At 43.7% G+C, this 24,384-nt stretch overlaps 2 protein-coding genes across 3 annotated transcripts in view; one reads left to right on the forward strand and one right to left on the reverse strand.

Moving 5' to 3' along the window:
- The first annotated feature begins 1,612 nt into the window (after positions 1–1,612).
- On the forward strand, positions 1,613–16,170 carry slc26a3.1 (solute carrier family 26 member 3). Its single transcript, XM_063216958.1, is given in 19 exon segments — positions 1,613–1,740; positions 2,433–2,572; positions 3,246–3,356; positions 4,362–4,522; positions 5,394–5,558; positions 6,126–6,278; positions 6,614–6,696; positions 7,306–7,453; positions 9,140–9,275; positions 9,900–10,051; positions 10,734–10,840; positions 12,280–12,349; positions 12,754–12,846; positions 13,107–13,202; positions 13,469–13,579; positions 13,801–13,923; positions 14,166–14,220; positions 14,630–14,793; positions 14,938–16,170. Coding segments are annotated over 19 exon segments (2,217 nt in total). The 3' UTR covers positions 14,959–16,170.
- Positions 16,171–16,972: 802 nt separating this feature from the next.
- Positions 16,973–24,384, reverse strand: part of cbll1 (Cbl proto-oncogene-like 1, E3 ubiquitin protein ligase) — a 7,479-nt gene continuing 67 nt past the window's right edge. The window contains exons 1-6 of one of the 2 annotated variants that reach the window (XM_063216960.1): positions 24,372–24,384; positions 23,061–23,231; positions 22,609–22,718; positions 22,142–22,225; positions 19,826–19,899; positions 16,973–18,731 (exon numbers count right to left, since the gene is read on the reverse strand). The exon at positions 24,372–24,384 is cut by the window's right edge and continues 67 nt beyond it. In XM_063216960.1, the coding sequence (XP_063073030.1) occupies positions 17,504–18,731; positions 19,826–19,899; positions 22,142–22,225; positions 22,609–22,718; positions 23,061–23,231; positions 24,372–24,384 (1,680 nt within the window). In that variant the 3' untranslated portion in view covers positions 16,973–17,503. Of the gene's footprint in view, positions 18,732–19,825; positions 19,900–22,141; positions 22,226–22,608; positions 22,719–23,060; positions 23,232–24,299 lie in introns of both variants that reach the window. The other variant, XM_063216961.1, reaches the window with a different exon arrangement.

A 24,384-nucleotide genomic window follows, 5' to 3' on the forward strand; every position in this document is an offset into this window, starting at 1 on the left:
CTTCGCAATAATAATCTTTCCAAGGTACTTCATGTGCCAGCCAGTATAGCTTACAATTAACTGGTAGTCCCTATAGGCCAACCCAGGTCCGGGGGTGGGGGGGCCCAAGGGGGCCAGAGGGCCAGAGGTCCCAAAAGGCCAGGTCAACTTGGCCCGGTGTCCACGACCCAAACCGGCTTTCAATACCACCTTTGCAATACTTCAACTTTCCAATTTACTTCATGTGCCAGGCAACATAGTACAATGAACTGGTATAGTCCCATAGGCCAAGCCAGGTCCGGGGGTGAGGGGGCCAAGGCAACTTGGCCACTTGGCTCTGACCCAAATCGCCCTTCAAAACCACCTTTGCAATACTTCTCTTTCTGATTTGTCACAGATTCATGTGCGACATAGTGTACAATGCATTGGTCTAGCCAATAAGGACAAGCCAGTAAATTATGCAGTGCTCATTTAACACTTAGAGAGTTGATTTGACACCATTTGGACTCAAATGAACTCTCGGAGTGTTGAATTAACACCGCAACATTTACTGTGCAGGTCAGGGGGGTTCATTGGCTCCCATCCTTTGGGGTGAGAGAAAAGGTATGAGGTAATAGCTATGTAACTATTAATTGTGCTCTTACTTAAGTATTCGTTCAGTGATGATATGCTATTAACTTGTAGCATAAGATAATAGTTATTCAATAGTTACCTAATGTTTAACATATGCATTAATATGTATCTAACATACCATTAAGTAATAACTATTAACACTTACATATGTATTATGTAATAGCTACTTTATTGTTAATTGTGGCCCCTTATTTGGAAGTGTTACCTAAAATAATAATAAATAGGCCAACAGTAAGATAAATTCCAGTTTGAGTGTCATATCAAGTTGTTAAATGACGTGGAGTCAAAAGTGCTGTTCTCCAGAATATGAAGAAAAGAGAGTTGTCCGTTTTGACTCCTAAGGCCAGGTTCTGCAAGTGTGGTTTTCAGAGCAAAAGAGCTTCATTTGCTTGACAAGGCCTCATTTAAGCATCATTCAGAATGTAAAAATGTTGGCTCTTCAATGAAATCTTTAGATTTTCTGGAAATGTCTTGGTCCTCTTTATCCATGTCCACATAATATGTCATGCCCTTATTGTCATTTCGGTATGCAGCCTTTGCAGCAAAATATAAACACAATAACATTAATAACAAGTTTGGATTTGGAGAAAGAGAGAGGGGAGAGAGCGCGAGAGAGAGAGAGAGAGGGGGGGGTAGGGAGAGAGGTGGTGGACAACAATACAAGGAAGTTCTTGGAAAGGATGAAGCTGTAAAGGTGACAGAAGAATATTGCTCAAATCTCCGGTGTGTTAATCATTAAAGAGATGAAGGTGAGGTTTGACAATCAGAGCCATCTTCACACTTTATCCAAAGAGAGGAGAGGAAAAGGGAGTGTGCTAGATCAGATATAGGGTCATGTTTACTTTCTTAGTTTCTTAAGTCAGGTTCTTTTTCAAAGGAAAACGCCGTCCTAAACTTCTTCCAAAGAAGTTCTTGTCAAGAGAAAGGCTTGCTCCTACCTACCTACGGTGTAAACTGAAGTTCTTCCCAGGTTGCTTGGAATGGCTGCGGTGTTCTAAGAATGGCTACAATTGATCAGGACTATGTGGTTGCCAGGCCACTCTACTCTGAGGATTCCTTCAAGGAAGCACACGAGAAGATCTGCAGAAGACGCAAAACCCTCCTGGACCATGTGAAGGACTATCTCACGTAAGATACTACAAATGTGTCTGAGTCAGAGAGAGACCATGGCCAAGAGAATGTTTAAAGTTCTGCAGAATGTGTGATATGGAATCTGGGGGAAGCCAAATGTTTTATGCATGTTCAATACAGACTTTTCTGTGGGGAAATGCTTTGCAGAGGCGATTCTATATTCTATTCCCATCTATTTCGGTCAGTCCACCCTGTTCTACTGTGATTCTGTTGCGCTATTTTCTAATCCTCTCCTGCTACCTCTGTTACCCACCATAGCTCATCACTGTACTCATATCTACTCGTATTCTATTACAGCTGTGACCCTAATGGTGCTAAGACTGCTGTCATGTTGCTGCTCCCCATATATTCTCTATTCTATGATTATATTGTAGCTGTGACTCCAAGCGTACTAAGATGTCTTGCCTAGGCTCTTTACATATGGTATTCAAGTATGCTAAGAATGCTGTCATGTCTCTACTGCTCATCACTATACTCTGTATACAGTATATTCTATTCTATTCTATTCTATTCTATTCTATTTTAGCTGCGACTCCAAGCGAATTGCTGTGCTGCCTCTGCTACCCATTATTGCTCATGGCCATATTCTGTGTACACATCATACTGTATTGTATTGTATTGTATTGTATTGTATTGTGTTGTATTTTATTGTATTGTATAATATTCTATTGTATTGTCTTCTATTGCAGCTGTGACTCTAAGCGAGCTAAGAATGCCGTGCTGTCTCTGCTGCCCATCATTGGCTGGATGAGGATCTACAGGGTGAAGGAGTGGCTACTGAACGACATCGTCTCTGGAGTCAGCACTGGCCTGGTCGCCGTGTTACAGGGTAATTATCAAACCTCCAATTTCATTCTATTCTATTCCATTCTTTTTTTATATATTCTATTCTATTGTATTCCATTCTATTGTACTGTCCCAGGATTCAGCACCAACTTAGTGGCCATACTACAGGGTAATTATTAGAAGTTGCTCTATTTCGTTCTGTTCAATTTGACCTAGTTGAATGGTATATGGACCTGGTTAACGTAGATATGAGGCTGGGTTTTCTGTTCTATTCTATTCTATTCTCAAACTGTGGGCCGGAGCGCACTGGTGGCCCAGAAGGTATTCCAAATGGGATTTGAAATCATTTTTAAAAAATGAAAATGTGTGTGTGTGTGTGTGTGTGTGTGTGTGTGTGTGTGTGTGTGTGTGTGTGTGTGTGTGTGTGTGTGTGTGTGTGTGTGTGTGTGTGTGTGTGTGTGTGTGTGTGTGTGTGTGTGTGTGTGTTGCTCTTGACTATTTATTTGAGTTTTGTTCTTCATGGGGTCATAGTTGGCCCGTGGAATTTTTTTTGAAAATTTCAAGTAGGCCCCCAGTTGGAAAGAGTTGGGAACACTTCCTTTAGTCTATTCAATGCTATTCTATTTTGAACATTTTCCAATTGAATTGTCAATGTGTTTATGTTTTTAATTTTTGCACAATTTGAATTTGAATGTATTTAATGTGATGTCCTTTAGGCTTGGCGTTTTCCCTGCTGGCCTCTCTGCCTGCCAGCTATGGCCTCTACACAGCCTTCTTCCCCGTCATCATCTACTTCTTCCTGGGCACTTCCAGACACATCTCCGTGGGTGAGAGGAACCATACATACCACACAATAATCATTATAGCATACAGGGCTCTAAATTAACTTTTTTATTCACCAGCCAAAATGGCTGGTAGATGTTAAGTTTTCTAGCCAAAAATATACTCACTAATAGGTAAAAGTGGCTAGTAAGTTGGTCTTTTCTACCAGCCAAACTGAAAATTCACCAGTATTTGGCCAGTTGGCTGGTGTAAATTTAGAGCCCAGATAGCATATAATATATAATTACGGTTTAGTAATATTTAATTTACATTCACAGGATCTTGAGGGGCTACATGTTAAAAGAACACTGTTCGCTATTACTTTAGTTTTTTGAAAAAAGAAAAAAAAAGCCTGTGAGACAGTAGCCTATGTGCACTTCATGAGAACAAAACATTGATGCATCTGACTTGTTGGCTCTTTCCCATTGTTGAGTCTGATGATGGTTTAAGGAGGATATATTTGTACCCTATGTCAAACTGGTGATGTGTGTGTATGTATCCTCCAGGCTCATTCCCATTGGTGAGTTCGATAATGGGTCAGGTGATGTAATATCTGTGTGTGCGTGTGTGCGTGTGTGCGTGCGTGCGTGCGTGTGTGTGTGCATTTGACCTGCAGGTTCGTTTCCTGTGTTGAGTCTCATGGTGGGTCAGATGATGTAATAGTTGTGTGCATGCGTGTGTGTGTGCGTGTGTGCATGCGTGTGTGCATGCGTGTGTGCATGCGTGTGTGCGTGTGTGTGTGCATTTGACCTGCAGGTTCGTTTCCTGTGTTGAGTCTCATGGTGGGTCAGGTGATGCAATATTTCTGTCCGTGTGTGCGTGCGTGTATGCATGCGTGTATGCGTGCGTGCATGTGTGCGTGCGTGCATGCGTGCGTGTGTGTATGTGACCTGCAGGCTCCTTTCCTGTGTTGAGTCTCATGGTGGGTCAGGTGATGTAATATTTCCATCCGTGTGTGTGCGTGCGTGCGTGCGTTCGTGCGTGCGTGCGTGCGTGTATGTGACCTGCAGGCTCCTTTCCTGTGTTGAGTCTCATGGTGGGTCAGGTGGTGACGCGGCTGGTGCCTGATGAGGGGCCTCCCGTTAACATCACGGGGTTCGAGGGCCTCAGTAGTGACGAGCAGAGGGTGATCGTAGCCTCCTCCGTCACCTTCCTCACTGGCCTCTTCCAGGTGCGTCTCTACAGTATACCTCCACACCAGCAGAGATTCTTTAAGTATATAGAGATCCGCCAGGTTGGTGGGGGGAGTAATCAACCAGTGCTCTCCCCCATCCTCCTCCATGACTGAGGTACCCTGAGCATGGTACCGTCCCACCGCACTGCTCCCCATGGGGCGCCACTGAGGGCTGCCCCCTTGCACGGGTGAGGCATAAATGCAATTTCGTTGTGTGCAGTGTTCACTTGTGTGCTGTGGAGTGCTGTGTCACAATGACAATGGGAGTTGGAGTTTCCCAATGGGCTTTCACTTTCACTTTCATATGCCAATGTAATGGGTTGCTATGGGCACCTAACATGACCAGGTTTCTGTCTGCCTAAAGGGGCGTGTCATAATACTCCTAGCATTGAATAAAACAATCCTTAGGTCTGCCTAGGTCTGCCTAAAGGGGGATTCCCCCCCCCTCTCCCTTGCAATAATAGAACCCAAACAATGGAACCTCTCTCTCTCTACTCTCTCTGACACCAGTGTCCACACTAGCACGCAACACCTCTGTTTATCACTGTATTTCATACAAGCCACCCCACACACATCGCCATTAAAATAATATGTTTTGTAATACCTTTTGTGGTAGATTTGTTATGTAACCGTGTCAGAGGCAGGTAAGCCAGCAACCTAGACAATCGTCTTCAGTGGAATGGGTACTTGTATTCAAATGACAGTGCGACGGCACCTCCCTAAATTCAACGAGCAAAAGGTGATACTGCTCAAGAAAGCGCTCAGTTGCTGGCCATAATCAGAACCCCCCCGCTGTGTCATTAATGATTTTTTTTTTATTTTAGAAAAAAACAATACAATCCCTAATGTTTTGCTTTTCTTTCCTCAGTTAGGTATGGGTGTGCTGCAAGCGGGTTTCATTGTGACCTACATGTCTGATACCATGGTGTCTGGCTTCACCACGGCGGCTGCTGTTCACATCCTGGTGTCGCAGCTCAAGTTTGTGCTGGGCCTCACTGTACCAGGATTAAGTGGGCCCCTCTCCATCATATATGTGAGTTACTGTACACTGTTATGCCTGCTTTCAACATATGGGAAAATTTACTACAAATAAACTGTATATGTAGGACTAAAGCATGCACATCTGGTTTGTGTGTTATACAAGAAAAATATAAGTAATTTTAACATGATGTTAAATAAGTTAAACTTCTCCACGCATATTGAGAGCCACCATGGAACAACACCTCATTCAATGTAAGCACAACCGGTGCATTGATAATCGCCAATATCATGGTCCGCAGACCTGCAAGGCCTACAAAAACCAAACTGGTTTCCAACGAACTATCAGACCAATGAATGGATGGACATAGTGGTGTGTAGAGTCGTTGAGTGAGTTTAAGTCTTGAAGTGTTGAAAGTCATTCGGTGCACCAGTCATTCTACGCGCCCAAGAAATGGAATTCCCTCCCACTTCTCATCAGGAATGCCCCATCCATTGACAGGCAGCTAACTGAAGACCCACCTTGTCACCCTCGCCTACTCATACAGCAGCTCATAGTTATTATTATTATTATTAGAACGTGGATGACATGGTTGTCTCCATTTGTTGTCTCTAATTGCAGACCCTGGAGATAATATTCAGCCAGATCACCTCCACTAACATCTGCGACCTGGTGATGTCCATCGTGATCATGATAGCAGTGTTTGTGGTGAAGGAAGTCAACGACAAGTTCAAGTCAAAACTCCCTGTGCCTATTCCTATTGAAGTCATCATGGTGAGCCATACAATGTCGTCCTTTTGTAAAAATGTGTTTTATGGGCATTTTTGTCTTTGTTTTGGATAGGACAGAGCAGACCATGCCAGGAGGAAAATGTGTGTGTGTATGTGTGTGTGAGTGAGTGAGTGAGAGAGAGAGAGAGAGAGAGAGAGAGAGAGAGAGAGAGAGAGAGAGAGAGAGAGAGAGAGAGAGAGAGAGAGAGAGAGAGCGAGTGAGAGAGAGCGAGTGAGATGGAGAGAACAGTGCATTAGAACAATGCAGAACTATAATAGTCATAGAGATAATAGAGTTCTCTGATGATAGTTTCCAATATAGTGTTCTTATCCTTATAGACCATAATTGCCTGTGGTGTCTCCTATGGCTTCAACTTTAGTGAAAGATTCAGCGTTGATGTGGTGGGCCAGATGGTAAAAGGGTAAGAGCAACTAGCTCATTTACTATTGTAATATACCTATGCAAATCACTCTTTAGACATATCTATAACATTACACATGGTGTAATATTATATTATATAAAGAAGATGTACATTGTATTATATTATATTATATTATATTATATTATATTATATTATATTATATTATATTATATTATATTATATTATATATCATTATTATATTATATTATTACCTCCGCCAAGGAGGTTATGTTTTCGGTCGCGTTGGTTTGTCTGCCTGTCTGTTTGTTTGTCTGTCTGTTTGTCTATTGAGTTGTCGGAAATGACCAAAGGAACAAGTGATTAAATGTTGGTGATGATCCGGATCACCAACTGGAACCAGGATTTAAAAAAAAAAAATTAAAAAAAGATTCTCCATCATTGCTAGCCTAAAAAGCTAGACGCCCCAAATGAGAACAGGGCGAATTTTGACATTCCAGTTTCTAACTCCACAAAAAAGGCAGAAAGACTTAAAATAAATGTAAGGTGTAACATAGTCGAATATTCTATCAAACAGCTTCCTTGCCGGAGGTCTGCACTCTCTGAGTGCATTTCAAGTATTATATTGTATTTCCTCTGTTTTTCCCCTAGATATGAGCCTCCCATACCTCCTAATGTTGAGGTCATGAGTCTCAGTGTAGTGGAGGCAATTCCCATGGCCATAGTGGGGTTTGCTGTGGCCTTCTCCGTAGCCAAGGTGTACGCCGTCAAACACGACTACCTCATCGATGGGAACCAGGTAAGAGGAATTCAGGTATTGTTGACTGACAGCTATATCACTACATTTCTTACTCCATGCATGTGGCATTTTGACCTCAAACAAAGGGCAGTCATGGGTAGGAGGTTAGGGCATCAGACCTGTAGCCCAAAGGTTGCCGGTTCGACTCCCTTTCTTCCAGCCTTCCAGGTTGGTGGGGGTAGTAATTAACGAGTGCTCCATTGGGGGCTGCCCCCTTTCACGGGTGAGGCATAAGTGCAATTTTGATGTGTGCAGTGTGCTGTGGAGTGTTGTGTGGCTGCAACATGATCTCCAAAAATTCCGTGCTCCTGGACACGGATTTTGCCAAATTTTTCCGTGATGGACACACAGAAGTGCTCTCTCTATACTCCCACAGCTCTATGTCTCCACAGTCTTGTGTTTTCTCAGGATTTGTCTAATTTCAAATATTTTTTCTCAAAAAAACATTTCTTACTGACAGGTTAGGGTTAGGGATTGCACAGCTAGTTTTCTTTCATTCATTATATGAATTTGATAGCCTAGCAACCAACTGGAAAAGGTATTTCTCAAAAATATGTCTTTAATGACAACTTAAATTGCTATAGCATTATTTTGTTTATGATTAGTATTTGGTATGTGTTTTCTAATTAACACAGTGCTGTGGTAATAGCCTATAGATAGCACTTCCGTGTGCCTATCACGAAAAACAATTCCGTGTCCAGGAGCACGGAATTTTGGCGAAATCCGTGCTCCTGGACACGGATTTCGTGTCCTTAACATCCGTGTCCAGGAGCACAGATTTTTTGGAGATCAGGCTGGTCACAATGACAATGGGAGTTAGAATTTCCAGGCAGTTGGGCTTTCACGTCACAATGTTCATACTGTTACAACACAACACATCCTTATCCTCAAACAATGTGCTGTTGCAACACCGCCACAGACACCCACCCACACACACCCCCATTGTAAAACGTAGTTTCATCTGAAACATAAATGCAACAATGAAAAGATGAGTCAGGCCTACATTGGTAGATGATTAAACGGATGTCCATGCGTCTAGAGATCAGTACAGTAGATGTCTGTGAGTCTTCCTAGTAGCCCTTTCATGCAGGTGGGATAGCCAGCGATTCTCCTCACTCTGTGCAGAAAAAGCTTAGGTTACAAATTAACTTCCTATTTTGGTGACAGTATGTTTATTTATAACATAGGCTCTGCATGAAAGGGTTAATCCCAGGTATAAGTTGAAAGTTGAGAGTTATTTTTAATTGATGTCTCATGGACAATTTTGCAGACCCGAGTTGATCCAGGTAATTTTACAGAGCACATCTGTACTGCAGGGTCACAACATGTCAAGATTTGACTTTCTCCCTTCCTTTCTGCTGGCCTGCGGCCTCGTGATGCAAGGCTGAGAAGGAGGTCGAAAACTCAATACAGGCCTGCTAAGCTATAATATCTAATAAATATTTATCATTATTATAAATGATAAAAGCATACCAAACCGTTGGAAAATCGATTGAAATTTGAGGGAGTTGCTAACTGAAAAGTGCATATCCCTACCCACGCAATGTAATGGTTGAGCCAGCTTTGTTGACGCGCAATGCGGACGACAAGGCATCCAGTCTTATCTATACAGTAGATCTAAGGTGGCAAGGCTGTCCTAAAGCGGCTGTGATATAATGTGACCCTTGACCTCTGACCCCTGTCTAGGAGCTGGTGGCGTTTGGGGTCAGCAACATCTTTGGTGCCTCCTTCAGGTCGTTTGTGGCAAGCACGGCTTTATCAAGGTCAGCAGTGCAGGAGAGCACTGGAGGAAAGACACAGGTAAACAGACACATCGATACAAACAGGCACAAGTAAACACTGTAAACAGACAAATAAACAAGCAGATAGATCATACATGCACATAGAGGTATAAACAGACTGGTGGATAGACAGGCAGACAGACAGTTAGATAGACAGAAATTAAATGGACATAAAGACAGACAGGTAGACAGATATATCATAGACACCATTGAACAAATAAGCACACAAACGAGCAAATAAGCTAACAGAAACCGACGTATACACAAGACACAGGTAAACAAGGACTTATGACACATGATACAGTACATACACATTTACAGGCAGACCGACAGACAGACAGACAGACAGGCAGGTAGACCTGCAAAACACACTGACAGAAAATCACCTATTCACCTATTGTGCACAAAATAGAAGCAAAGTCCACCTTTATCTTTGGTCAATGTTAATAAAGTTGTCTTTTACAGGACATTTAAAAAGCAGCATAAGCAGTTGGAGTTTGGAGTGTTGTGGCATTTTATTTGGAGTTTTGCCCCACAATGAAAGTCAAAAAGTGCTTTGACTTTCACATTTCAGAACATTGTGTGTGTGTGTGTGTGTGTGTGTGTGTGTGTGTGTGTGTGTGTGTGTGTGTGTGTGTGTGTGTGTGTGTGTGTGTGTGTGTGTGTGTGTGTGTGTATGTGTGTGCTTGCATGCGTGCGTGTTTTGTGCGTGTTTTCCTAGTCTGTGCTGGGTGCCTTGGTGGTGGTGAACTTGAAGGGCATGCTGCTACAGGTGATGGAAGTGCCATATCTGTGGAAGAGGGATCGGCCAGACTGCGTAAGTTCACCATCGGCACACACACACACACACACACACACACACACACACACACACACACACACACACACACACACACACACACACACACACACACACACACACACACACACACACACACACACACTGCATTACCTCTAGAGTGATGGACAAGACTTTTTAGTCTCCCTGTGTGTGTGTGTGTGTGTGTGTGTGTGTGTGTGTGTGTGTGTGTGTGTGTGTGTGTGCGTGCGTGCGTGCGTGCGTGCGTGCGTGCGTGCGTGCGTGCGCGCGCATGCTTGTGTGTTTATGTGTGTTTTACTGTTTCAGGTGGTGTGGGTTATAACCAGGCTTGTACGAAATTCCGAATTGAATGAATTTGAATTCAAAGTAATGCCATAATACGAACACTAGGTGGTGTCATTATCTTGAATTTCTTTGAATTTAAGCTACACCACCCATTGAGAGTACATAGAACACCACCACCTAGTGTTCATATTATGATATTACTTTTAGAGACATTTGGAGATTTAGATTCAAATTCATTCAATTCGGAATTTCGTACAAGCCTGGTTATTACGTGTGTATCCTCAATTACTGTTTCAGGTGGTGTGGGTTGTCACGTGTGTTATACGTTATGTACGTTATGTTATGATTCAGGTGGTGTGGGTTGTTACGTGTGTGTCCTCCATTACTGTTGCAGGTGGTGTGGGTTGTTACGTGTGTGGCCTCCATCTTGTTGGGTCTGGACCTGGGCCTGGCTGTGGGACTCGGCATTGAGCTCATCACCGTCGTCTTCAGGACACAGTTGTGAGTGGAACACATTACAACGACTAGGCCAACTCTTTGTGAAGATGGGCACAATCATAAGTGGAACACAATACAACCATTAGGCCAACGCTTTATATAAAAAACGGCCACAATCGTGAGTGGAACACAATACAACCATTAGACAACGCTTTATTAAAATGGCCACAATCGTCATTGGATCACAATACAACCATTAGACAACGCTTTATTAAAATGGCCACAATCGTGAGTGGAACACAATACAACCATTAGACAACGCTTTATTAAAATGGCCACAATCGTGAGTGGATCACAATACAACCATTAGACAACGCTTTATTAAAATGGCCACAATCGTGAGTGGAACACAATACAACCATTAGACAACGCTTTATTAAAATGGCCACAATCGTGAGTGGATCACAGTACAACCCTTAGACAACGCTTTATTAAAATGGCCACAATCGTGAGTGGATCACAATACAACCATTTGACAACGCTTTATTAAAATGGCCACAATCATGGGTGTGTGTCCCGGACAATGGCACATTAGCAAAACTTTCTCCTGAAGCCTCATGCAGATTCGTTTGCAACTGAGCGTGATTCTGGAACTGTGGGCCGGGGCCCACTGGTGGGGCTTGAAAGTATTCCAAGTGGGCCTTGAAATCATTTTCTAAAAATCTAAATAATAGTGTGTGTGTGTGTGTGTGTGTGTGTGTGTGTGTGTGTGTGTGTGTGTGTGTGTGTGTGTGTGTGTGTGTGTGTGTGTGTGTGTGTGTGTGTGTGTGTGTGTGTGTGTGTGTGTGTGTGTGTGTGTGTGTGTGTGTGTGTGTGTGTGTGTGTGTGTGTGTGTGTGTGTTGCTGTTGACTTTATTATTTTCTATTTATATTTGCGATTGGGTCAGAAGTGGACATTGTGTACACATGTACACATGAACATTGTGTACACTGTCAATGGGTTCAGTACTGGATATTGCCACATGGTGGAGCCCTGTAGCATACATAAATTGAGGCAGATTAGTGATCTGTGGGATATGCTGTTTTATTCATCTACTGAATGCTTAATCTGTGTTATTCATCCAGTTTGCACTTCCATTCATTCATTATATCACAAGTATACAGGAATGTGTTGTAGTGATCAGAGTGATAAAGTGTCTCTGGCCAAATTTGGCCCCCGGGCCTGAGTTTGACATCCCTGTCGTAGAGGATGTTTAGCCAGAGGCGTACTCACCTTTCCCTCACTGTCTTATAAATGTTAACATGAATAAAATGTATGATTACATATTGTTGTTGGGGGGTATTAGATAGAGCAGACATTTTTTCGTTCATTCTTGTGTTTGTAGTGAAGATCTGACCATAGGCCTACATGTATTTTATAACAAATTTAGATAGATATGTAAGAAATTCAATGGGGTGCTTACTTTTTCATCCAAACTGCACTGTACCTTTCCATGCTCTAGTCCTCGCTGTGCTGTCCTGGCTAACATCTCCGGCACTGACTTGTATCGAGATCGAAAAGACTACCACTGTGTGAGTACAGTACAAGCATCTGCAGTCTTTTCAAAAGCATCACCTGAGGCCCTTCCGTGGTTCTAACGGTAGGGCACTCACCTGCTCCACCGGCGACCCGGGTTCGAATCCCGCCCGGATCCTTTGCCGACCCTTCACATTCGCTTCTTGTCTGTCTCTCCTACTGGCCTCTCTTCAATAAAGTAAAAAAGATCTAACAAAATCAATTTTTAAAAACACACAAAATCTGTTTGTGTGTGTGTCTGCCCAGTGTTTTGGCTCACCTCTGGGTGGCACCAAACACCCAACATCATGTGCATCATGGCATTGGGCAGGGGACCAGCTCTTGCTACCGTTGTATTTATTTGAAGTGTTTAAAGAAAAGTAGAAACATGTTCCACAGTAATGGTTTCATCTGCTTACAGATCATAGAACCCGAGGGAGTGGTGATCTTTCGAATCCCCTCTCCCATATTCTTTGCCAATATTGAGTTCTTCAGGAGCAAGCTCACAGAGGCGGTAAGGGACGCACACTCACACTCTCAGGGGCACTACGTATTTATAAATCCACATCCATTCGGAGTCTAGACAGACAGTCCATGCACGGCCAGTGAAACACATTTACTGTAGATGACCAGTTCAGAGGAGCTGGCCAATTTAGAGGGACATTTACAGTTGGGCTATACAACTACTCTCATTCAAGGGGGCCCATAATATTTCATTCACAGTGCTAGTATTGAATATACCCATATACCCATCATGCATGCCCATGTTTCCAGGTTGGCTTCAGTCCTCTGAGAGTGTTGAGGAAACGGAACAAAGCCCTGAGAAAGATCCGGAAGCTGCTGAGAACAGGGGAACTACAGGTGACAAAGGTATGTTTCATTACATTATATTATGTTTCATTACAATACATTACATTACATTACATATGATACGATATGCTATGGTAAGTTTGTATTCAATATCTTTTCAGAAATTAGTATATAACAAATATTCAGTGTTTTTTAACATTTAACAAATGGGGTATTGAAAAGGAAATGCAACTCTAAGATTCTTGACAGGGAAACCCAACAAAAGACAACACATATTAGATGTAGATGTAAGTGGACTAGTGTAGTAACTGACATCCATGTTGTAGAGAGGACTTCAGCCCACTGGCTATTCTTCATATGAGGACGACGAGTCTGAGGACGAGAGCAAGATGGAGGATCTGGACTTACCAACCGACTACTCCGACCTACCTGTACAGGTAAACTGGAACTCTTAGCTTACTCAGCTTATCACCGACTTCCATATATATATATGTGTGTGTGTGTGTGTGAGAGAGAGAGTTCAGGTGAACTGCCCTGAAGAAGGCCTATAGCAAGGCAAAACATGTACCATAGCTAAAAAAAATTGTTAATTGAATGCATCGATCTCTAGAGTGCCTTCCTTGGATCTGTTTGACTTTTTTTTCACCCACCTGTGCAGGTGAACTGGAACTCTCAGCTTCCCGCCAACATCTGCGTCCCCCGAGTGGACATCCACAGCCTCGTCCTCGACTTCTCTGCTGTGTCTTTCCTGGACATGTCCGCCATCAAGGGACTCAAAGCGGTGAGTGTTTTCACTGACGTCTGAGCCAAAAAATTCAAGGACACAAAAAAAATGTCTAAATTTTGTTTGAAAGTTTGCATTCCATTCAGCCAAACATGTAAATATTTGGATTCAAGTGTGCTTACCGATTATATTATTTATTTTAAGGAAAAACGTTAAATTAAATTAAGCGTTAGTGTATTGGACACAATATTGTTATATAATCATTCACTCAACTAACAAAAATGGCCATGTGTTTTCAGGCATTAAAAGAATTCATACGAGTGGATGTGGAGGTCTACATAGTGTCCTGTGATGGTGAGTAGAAAGTGGTTTTACTTAAAGCTCCATGTCATTTCTGTCATTCACTTCCAAAATGTCTGCTGCTCATTCACAGTGATGAACCAATATTTATTGATCATCTGACCAAAGAAAGTTTTGCAGCCAAAGATGTCTATGACTGGCAATTCTAAATGACAGACTTGAGGAAGATCCACCTGTTCATATACTGTATGCATGAAAAGTGTGATTTTCCAACTTGTGAAGTATAGCAATTGTATGGTGGTAAATATTAATGTAAAAGATAACATCACTGTAAATTAAGAAACTCATTGCTAAAATGAACTGCTAAAAACACATATTCTACCTTTAAGTCTGTCAGTTCCAGTTGCCATCACCTGCAATGCAGTAGGCTAACTTTAAAAGGAACCTGGCCTTGTCATTCCAGAGAATATTTTAGGTAAACTCCACAGTTGCATGTTCTTCGATGAGGAGATCAGGACATCCATGTTTTTCCCAACCACTCACGATGCCATGACATACGTGCTGAAGAAACATCCCCAACAGACCCCACACAAGGAACAGATGCACATAAGACTCAGAAGGACAAAGGTACCGCATCACAGCATATTTGTATTATTTCTCAAAAGTGTATTTTAAAAAGTAAAAAGAAGTAAAAAGTTAAGTATTTTGTGAAGTATTATGTGAAGTACAACATAGCTGATCAAATCATTCCCATATTTTTTTTCTTCACAGGACTCAAGCACCAGATTGTAGTTGACACCCCTTCCAGTGATGACAGTTATTACACAGAATAAGTGTGGGCTTTGAGAAGTGGAAAAAGAGATTGAGACGGTATATTATATAGCTACTTTACGTGTATATAACTATTAGCACTTATTTCACTTTCAAATATATACTTTTCAAAATAAAACAAATAAACAAACAAATAAACGATAGTCAAATGTGCCTGGAGCCAGTATAATCTGTGTGCATATGCACATCTTAATTTAATAATCCATGTCAGTATATCTCTCAAGGGGCTTGGGTCAAGATATCCATGTCATCCAAATGGCATATTTTTTAGCCATTCTTTCAGCACAGTTTGGCTTCGGACATACATATCATATCACCGCAACGCATGTTGGGCAGCTGTGGCTGAATGTCTGCTTTCTTTAATGTAATCACTAGATACATTATGTGGCATGGCATATCAATGGTTAAACTTTCATTTTACGCCAGAACTATCCTTTAATTTAGGCCTATGCAATAGAATGCCATGTTATAAATGCCCCATGTCGTTTAATTTTGATCAAAAAACCTATGTAACGTGTATTGTGTAAACAAAGTGCAATGTCATTTCAATGGTAGGCTAAATGTCCCACCTTCGTCAGTCAGTGGGGCAGGAGGATGTCGTCCCATGGGCCTCTCTCTAATGTAACGCAATCTAAATGACTCATTATGTATTCTTTATTTTTTGTACTTAATGAATTGTACATGACAAAATTCTTTGTATAAATACCACAAACACACGTGAAGAGAGTTGATGTTTATACTACATGTTTAACCACACAACTGCTGACTCCATTGATCCCACCATGATGAGACTAGTTTTTATTTCTCTTTTGTCATGATCTGGTCTGATATCACGTGATAAAAGACACAAGAGAGACAACTTGTCATTAGGATTATTCTTTGTTTTATCACTGAATGTGAAACTGTAGCAGAAACGGCATGGCATACAGAGAGCACATGTCTATCAGAATGGAATGTCTTGAAACTGTAACAAACCTTATATCAACTAATAGTTACAGTACTTGTAAGCACTTAACGTTAAACTTTAGTCTCTTTACAAAGCATAGGCACGTATTCTAGATCAAACTTTCTTGTTTTTTTTCTAATTGCTAAAACCCTTTTTTTAGTGGAACTCCACACACTGATGCACCAACATCACCAAATCAGGCAAAGCAACAAAAATGTTTTTCACTCAGTTCGCAATTGGCAACATATCAAAACAATCCATTTGTACAGCACTTGCATGACTGTGAACACAAACTCACTGCTTTACACACAATTTCCAAATGATGAACACACTCCTATACTCCTCACCTCCCCAAACCAAAAAGACAAAGTGCGTTTTTCATTCGAGTCTGTGTCTAGTTGCTGCAATGCGTGTGATAGTAATGTGAGACGCGCGTTAACGACTTGGTAACAAAAACATGTCTTTTCACAACTGCGTCCAGTTAAGCAAACAGTGTTGGGTGTTGCAAGGGTCCCACTCCATGTCAGACATACATTTCCATGACCTTCCCTGACCAGAATACAGAACTTCCATGACTTTCCTTACAAATTGGATGCCCAAAATATTGATTACATGTTAAGTCAAGTAGCTCTGTGGTCATCAATTTGTGATAGCCAGTCTTTCAAATCGCCATTAGACAAAAACAAAAGCACTACACTTAACATTCCATGATATTCCCTGATTGTACACGCTAAATAGTCAAATTCCATGACTTTCCATGTTTGGAAAAAAACGTCTGCTGAATGTCCATGATATTCCTGGAATTCCATGACCAGCGGTGGGAACCCTGAATGTATCTCTACAGTTTTGCCGATTTGGTGTGAAGGTTTTGTATTCGTGTGAAGAGTTCCGCAACATCAGCGTAAGTTACAAAAAAAAAAGCTTTCGCAATCAGAAAAAAAGACCTGAATGTATTTTCATTTGTCTTTCATCAGTGCTCAGAGAATTTTCCATTAGTCTGTATCTGTAAAAAAGTTAAATTAAGATGGATTTTTAGCAGCCATTGTTTTTTATTACTTGTTTAGAAAAATCACTTAAAAATGTCTCCTCAACACAATCTTAACAAGTGACGTGAAGATTTTATTATAAATGAACAATACTGCCAAAGTACAGAACAAAACAACAAGACCGTTGTCTTGTGAAAAGCTCAGAAGACGAGACATGGCTCTCTTGCATTTGTAATGACATTCAGGAAAGACATCAGCATCGTTATCATTATCACCTGTTCATACAGGTCAGCAAATACTAGTCACAGAGGATGCTTTTGTACAAAACAAAAAGATCACTAAGAGTTGGTTCCTTTTTATACACAATTATCCAAATTCAGGAAAATATAAACCTTTATAAACAAAATGCAGATATGACTGGAGTCTGAGTATGGTGTGTGTGTGCGCACGTGTGTGTGTGTGTCTACATCTCAAACCTCAACAAAACAGTATATGGCAGTGACCCATACTACCATACTACAGAGAGATGAACGGTACACCAGTGAGGAACTGTCTGACTGACTCTCTACTGGTTTTACTGGTAGTACGGCCGGTAGCGTGACTGGTCTGGGTGGTGTGGCCCCGGCAGCTGGCCCTGTGGAGGAGGTCCTTGCATCCTCGGAGGTGGGGGCCCCCTGGCTGGGGGCCACATGCCCGGGCTAACCCCCCCTTGCTGGGCAAACGGCGGGCTGAGGGTCCCCTGGTCTTCGGAGAACTGTGGGTTGTAGTGGTGCGGGGGTGGGCCAGAGACCGGGGGTCCTCCATGCTGGGGTGGTGGAGGTCCGGGTGGTGGGTGACCCATATAAGGGGGCATCTGGCCCATCATGTGCCCAGGAGGAGGTGTGATGGGCGGGGGCTGGTTGGAGAGCGGCGGGGGTGGCGCCTGGTTGTACACACCCATGTGCGGATTGGTGTTGCCCTGAGGCGGCGGGTGCTGCATAGGCATGTTGATGGGCGGCGGGCCGTAGTGGGACTGTGGAGGTGGCGCCATCATGTGGTGCGGATGGCCCACTACAGGCTGGTTGCTGTAGTCCCCTGGGTGGTGCATACCCGGGCCTGGCTGGTTAGGCCCGGGGGGGCCCTGCTGTGGTGGAGGTCCAGAACCCGGTACTGGACCAGGACCCAGGCCCGGCCCGGTGGAGTCGTCCTGTATAGGCACCGTGATGAGGTTGCTGTGTTTGCGTGTGGTGAGCGTGGCGATGCGGAACGTCTCCTGAGCCATGCCTCCGCCGCCTCCACGTGCCATGTCCGCCGGTGAGCCTTGCGGAGGGGGCTGACCTGGCCCTCCCACTCCCCCTCCCCCAACACCGCGGTGGTCATCGTGAGGCCCGGTCAGCGGCGGCCCCCCAACCACACCTGGACCGTAGGGGTCGTGACCTCCGTGACCCCCGACGACGTGGCCCCCCATGTTGGGCGGCATCATGACGTGCTGGGGGGGCTTGGGCATCATGGGTGGGGGCAGGCGGAAACGGTCCGGCACGTCCGATGGTGGGGGCGGGTGGTGCATGGACTCACTCCCACCACCACCACCTCCTCCTCCTCCTCCACGACCACCTCCTCTCTCCCCACCGCCTCCTCTCTCACCTCCTCCCCCGCCGGACATCTTGCTGGCACGCAGGTGTCGATGGTTGACGTGCGCCTGCAGGTCTCGCTGGGAGAGGTAGGTGCGCTTGCAGCCCTGCACGATGCTGCACATGTACAGCGAGCCGCGGTGGCACTGCTCGATGCGCTGCACCTGATCTGTACAGCTGTACATCTTGACGCTGAAATACAAAGCAACAAAGATGATGCGTTAATACGAAATAAGTTGCGGCAAAAACAAACACACACAGCTTAAACGAAGAATTTGTCATGGAAAACCAGAAAAAAAACACTGTCAATGGATCGATAACAAATAAAAGGAAGGGGTGACGCAAAAAACACAAACAACAAAAAATCACGAGAATTTCCGAGTTGCTCATTGTCGTACACCATTATACCTAGGTTTGCGGGTGCAAACTTGATATAAACTAATCTGGAGGATGGAGAATACATAAGAGGACATAAGACAGATGAGCGGTTCTTTCTAATATCCTAACTCTTGTCCTCTCTTGCTCAATTGCCTGCTTTTGGCCTCATAATGACGACAGAAGTTTAATTCAATATCTTGCAATTTGCAATCGGGGTGCTGAATGAAGAACAGTTCCCCAAAAGTCGCTGTGGCTAGGCTGAAAGTGGGGAAACGTTATGGTTTTCTCCAGGGAGGCGGGGCGTCAGCAAAATGCGAGGCCACAACCACAGGCATGGGGGATGCTAGGGGGGGGGGAAGTGGTACAGATTATAAGGGCCCAAGCACTGATTGGAGCCCTTAAGGGGGCCCAAGCACTGAGAGGGGCCCTTAAGGGGGCCCAAAATTCGAATCTTTCATGGGGCCCAACATTTCTGGCAGCGCCCCTGACCACAGGCCTGGGACGGGAGTCGTCCGCATATGGGAAAGCATCCGAATTCTCAATTCACCTTTGGCCAAGTCCCGCCCCCTTGGTTAACATTTGCTAGGTCGGACAGATAAACGTTCCATCCTCACCATGGTTTACGCAATGACTAAGTACATTATGGCAGTAGTTCTCTCTGGGAAACTTGTATCTGTGTTACAAATACCTCGGACACAATTTCCAACCATATATTAACTATAACAGTAACATCTTGCTGAGACTGAAAACACGAGAGGGCCGCCTGTGCTAGAATTAAATGATGCCGTCAGTCAAAAACAGTCTGACCTCTGTTTACGCTGTGATTGGTTAATCAATATTCTTGGACGGGCCATAGCACAAGGTCAATTGAGTGACCTAATGAACAGGAAGAGCAAAGCCATACTCACCCTGGACAGATCTTGTCTCCTTTCTTCTCGTGGAGCAGAGCACAGTCATAGCAGAACACATGCTTACATGGGATCTGAAAGCAACGAGGGTAGATTAATAAAAGAGGATTCAAACCCGCCCACCCGGTTGTCCCCACCTCCTCCTTCTCTTTTTGAGGTGTTTGCACAAGAAGTGCCCTACCGCCATCTACAGCGCTAAGGGGACTCCATTTATTCTCAACCTCAAGACTCTGAAGGTCTCCTAAAGAGGCGTTCACCCGACATTACATGGATACCAGAAAAGAACTAGAATGAAGTATCTCTCTCTATAAGATCTCTGCTGAAAGGATGCACAACACAGACAGGAAGTTGAAGAGGACTCAGAGCCATGCAAAAGAAAACCGAATTACGCTTTTGAGCTAATGGCTGAGGAGGTTTGGTGACATGCAAATGAAAATGTGTTTTCAGTCAATCTTTTCGATAGAGGCTTCCTTTTTCTCAGTTTCAAAAGGAAACAGAGACTTCAGCACTCTTAAGTCATGTTTTTTCTTTTTCACTGGACAACATTCCAAACAGAAATTCATGCAAGTCCTTATTCATCAACTTTCCTGCTCCATGTCACTAGATCTGATCTGACACGTCACAGCATGAGGAGGCTCCCATCATCTCTACGTATCGCAAGGCAGCGAGAAACCATAATACTGGGAAGTTGAAGTTAAGTGAAGTGACTGGGAAACTCCAACTCCCATTGTCATTGTCATTGTGACAGAGTACTCCACAGCACACAAGTGACCACTGCACACGGAACACAACGAAATTGCATTTATCTCCCCTGTGCAAGTGGGCAGCCCCCAATGGAGCAGTGCGGTGGGATGGTACCTTGCTCAGGGTACCTCAGTCATGGTGAGAGGATGGGGGGAGAGCACTGGTTAATTACTCCCCCAACCAACCTGGCAGGTCGGGAGTCAAACCGGAAACCTTTGGGCTACAAGTCTGACACCCTAACTGCGCTTACCCATGACTGCCCATTGTACAACACTAACAGAATGTAGACAAGGGGTGCGTTCCAATATGTGACCTTGCGTCCAGTGTTGCCATAAGAAAATCAGCCAAAGTCGCTATGGGCTTGCTGGAAAGTCGCTAGAAGTCGCTAGATGACGTCATGACGTTACGTATGACGTCACAATGTCACGCACAGCGCGCTGATCTACAGAAAACGTGTCCACATGCCTTCGTCCACAGTACAAATGGGCGGTGCTAGCTACTTTTTGGAGATCAGAGCTTATCTGCAGCCCCGCTTTACTGTGGGAAACGCTTCTGACGGCGGCGCAGTCAGAATCATGTGGAAAAACGATTCATTTGTCACTGAAAATGCACGTTTTAAAAAGTCGCCACATGCACCAAAAAGTCGCTAAAGGCGCTAGATGAGTTTTTTGTCGCCATGTGCCCGAGATTCACTGCGGTCGGTGCGGCCAGCCTGTGCTCATTTAAATTTGGCATATGCTTGTAGGGTAGACCGTGTAAAGTTAAGTACAGGGTAGCCTACAGTTAAGGTAAATCAAATATACCTGTGTAACAACAAGACTCTGATCTAATTCCAAAGTGTAGGCATAACATAAATGACAGTCCCAAAACATTTGGTGACCATATCGAAGATTGTGTAATCTCGGTTGACATTCGGTTCCTGCCATATCTTTGTCCCATATCGCTTGCCGTAGTCTCATACAAGCAGATGTACGTGCATGAGAATTCCTGTGCATATCACAAAAGTTGCCACACCGTGGTGCATACTGTGTCACGTCTGTCTCTACCCGCCACTGGAAATGCATTCTGTGGTGTCGTGGGGAGGGACACTGATTTGCCTCTCACAAGACAAGCGAAATAGTCGCTAGATTCGGCCAGATTGAGCCTGAAAAGTCGCTAAGTCGCTAGATGATTTTTTTTGTCGCCAGAGGTGGCCAAAAGTCGCTAAATCTAGCGACAAAGTCGCTAAATTGGCAACACTGCTTGCGTCCTCCACTTGTGCTTGTGGCCTCGTACCAGGAAGTAATACGTCGTGATGACATCACTGACAAGTGACAACAGCATTATATTTCAATATCTCTCAAAAGCTCAATTGTAAAGTCATTTTCTCATTTGCAAACTGGATGGTGAATGAAGAATAGTCCCCCAAAAATTGTTGTGGCTAGGCTGACAGCGGGGAAACTTTATTGCTCTCTCCACAGAGGCGGGGCATCAGCAAAACTTGAGACCACAAGCACAAGTGGAGGACACAAGGTCGCATATTGGAATGCAGCCAGTAGCTGTTGAAATATGGTGCCTCGTATCACTACTCACCATGCGTCCGTACGTCTTGATTGGCATGCAACACTTGTCACAGCAGTGCACTGGGACCTCGTCCTTCACTCCCAACAGGTTCAGCTGTGAACAACATTACATGGTTATAGAAGTTGAAAAAGAAAAAATACCAAGGCACTCTCATCTATCAAAAGTAAAAAGTCTTTATTGCATGGCTTGGTTACAATAAACCTTAAAAAAAAAACTACAACATATTTCGGCCGTCCGGCCTTCCTCAGGGAGTCAAACGATTTTTGTCCATCCAAAGAGCACTTTTTTGAGTCCAGGAAGCGCCCTTACAACAAAGACTGTTTGTGATTACATGATTATATTTGCACCAAGCAAATGGAATAACCCAAAGCATAAATAAGATACAAATGGAGGAATGTAGAGTATAAGCAAGGTATGAAAGATGTGAGAAATGGCAATCTGACTGACGTGTACTGACTGAGCACGTAGGTTCTCACCTTATAGTCCCAGAACATAGGCTGAGGGTAGCGACGCTGGCTACCAAACACATCCCCAGCTTTAGCACCACAGTCAAAACGCTCCTCCTTCTTAATGAAGATGTGGCCATCTGAACAGCAACAAGAAAAGTCAACATCTATTCATATTTCAAGCTAGCACATGATAAACAATGATAAAACAACAGGTTTCCCTTTCAGTCAACAAAGAAAATCCCAGGACGTTATCAAGAAACAGTTACCCGTTCTTTACGGCACATTTTGGCTTCACCACATTGCATATCACATTTTTTTTTTAAAGCATGCTGGGGGGGCTTTGAGTAAATGTCTAATTTTTGTACTGTTGAGTAATTTACGCAATACAACGTCATGTTATGAATGCCCCTTGCTTACTTCTTTGAATCAAAGCATCTGCAAAGCGTAATGTAATTTCATTGGTAGGCTAAATGTCCCACCTTCTTCAGTTTGTGAGGAGGCAGGGGGCTGTCGTCCCGTGGGCCTCTGGGAGCGGGTCAGGGGCTTGTTCCTCACTGCCTGCTGCTTGGACAGCAGCTTGATGGGGATCCTCCGCCGCACATCCAGCCCCCCTAGACTTCCGGAACCCTCTGTGCCCTGCATGTCATGGTCTGTTGGGTAGGGAACACACAAGCAAACACGCACAGTAAGTATTCGCTGTTAGCCTGCTATATCAGTTGGATTCTGTCACGTCGTGGAAAGTGAAATGACATTGAACGGAGGCATCAGGTGGTGATGGGTGGCCTAGAAAACAGGCATTAGCTCAAATATAATTTCCCAACATGTTACCTCTAGAACTATACAGAATTGGTTGTGTGCGTATGGTTAAACCGTGTGGCTCTAAAATGAAGTGGACACATCAGTGGGAAGTGTAGGGTACGGATGGAGTCAATTATTCCCATATTACGGTGAGACTCATCTTACCCTATAATTAGAAGGAGACAGCAAACTGTACAGTGGACCTAAATGTGTGTAGAGATATGTAAGTGTGATATATGTATAAGTGATCTGTATGTATTAGATAAGGGCACATAGGTACACCAAGATAGTACTAAGGATCCTAAATGCATGTAGATCTGTGTATTAATGTGCGACATGGCATGTAGTCTACATACTGCAGGACTAGAAGCAGACAGCTAATGAACGAACAGCAGTGCTAACGTTGACTCCTCTGAACAACGATAATCTTCCACATTGCCTGAAATACCTCCCGCGGGTTGCCATGTATGCAATGTCATGTAGCGCAAACATGTACACATACTTTTACGGCATGTTAATAATACACTGTAGGCTACAAGACTGCCGAGCCACAGGTGACAGTCTCTGAAGTTCATACAAGTTAGCAAGCTAGCCAGCTTGCAACAACACAGCAAGGAAATATAACGCTTCGAAAGTGTTTTCACAACAGATTATAAGCCACACAGCAGGTTTGTTGTAGGAGCACATCTGTGATCAAATGTAACGCAACCAGAAAGCCTTACATATAACACAACTAACGTTGGGTAAGTTACTCTACTGCTCTACTTGGTTAGCTTGCTATATAATGACTTAGCAGTTGCAGCTAGCCTTTGGTTCAGGCCGCATGTCGTTTGTGCAGTGTTTTCTCAGTAATTTAGCCAGACAACTATCACATAGTAAGTCGCATGAAGTCATAGATTGTGTGTGCTATCAGAACTTACACATACTGCGCGTATACAAGGGTAACGTTATGGAAAAGTGCTAACGTCGGCGCTGATCATTTCCCTCCTTACCATTTTGGTCCAT

This window comes from Engraulis encrasicolus, chromosome 15 (genome assembly GCF_034702125.1).
Source record: "Engraulis encrasicolus isolate BLACKSEA-1 chromosome 15, IST_EnEncr_1.0, whole genome shotgun sequence".
Taxonomy (NCBI): Eukaryota; Metazoa; Chordata; class Actinopteri; order Clupeiformes; family Engraulidae; genus Engraulis; species Engraulis encrasicolus.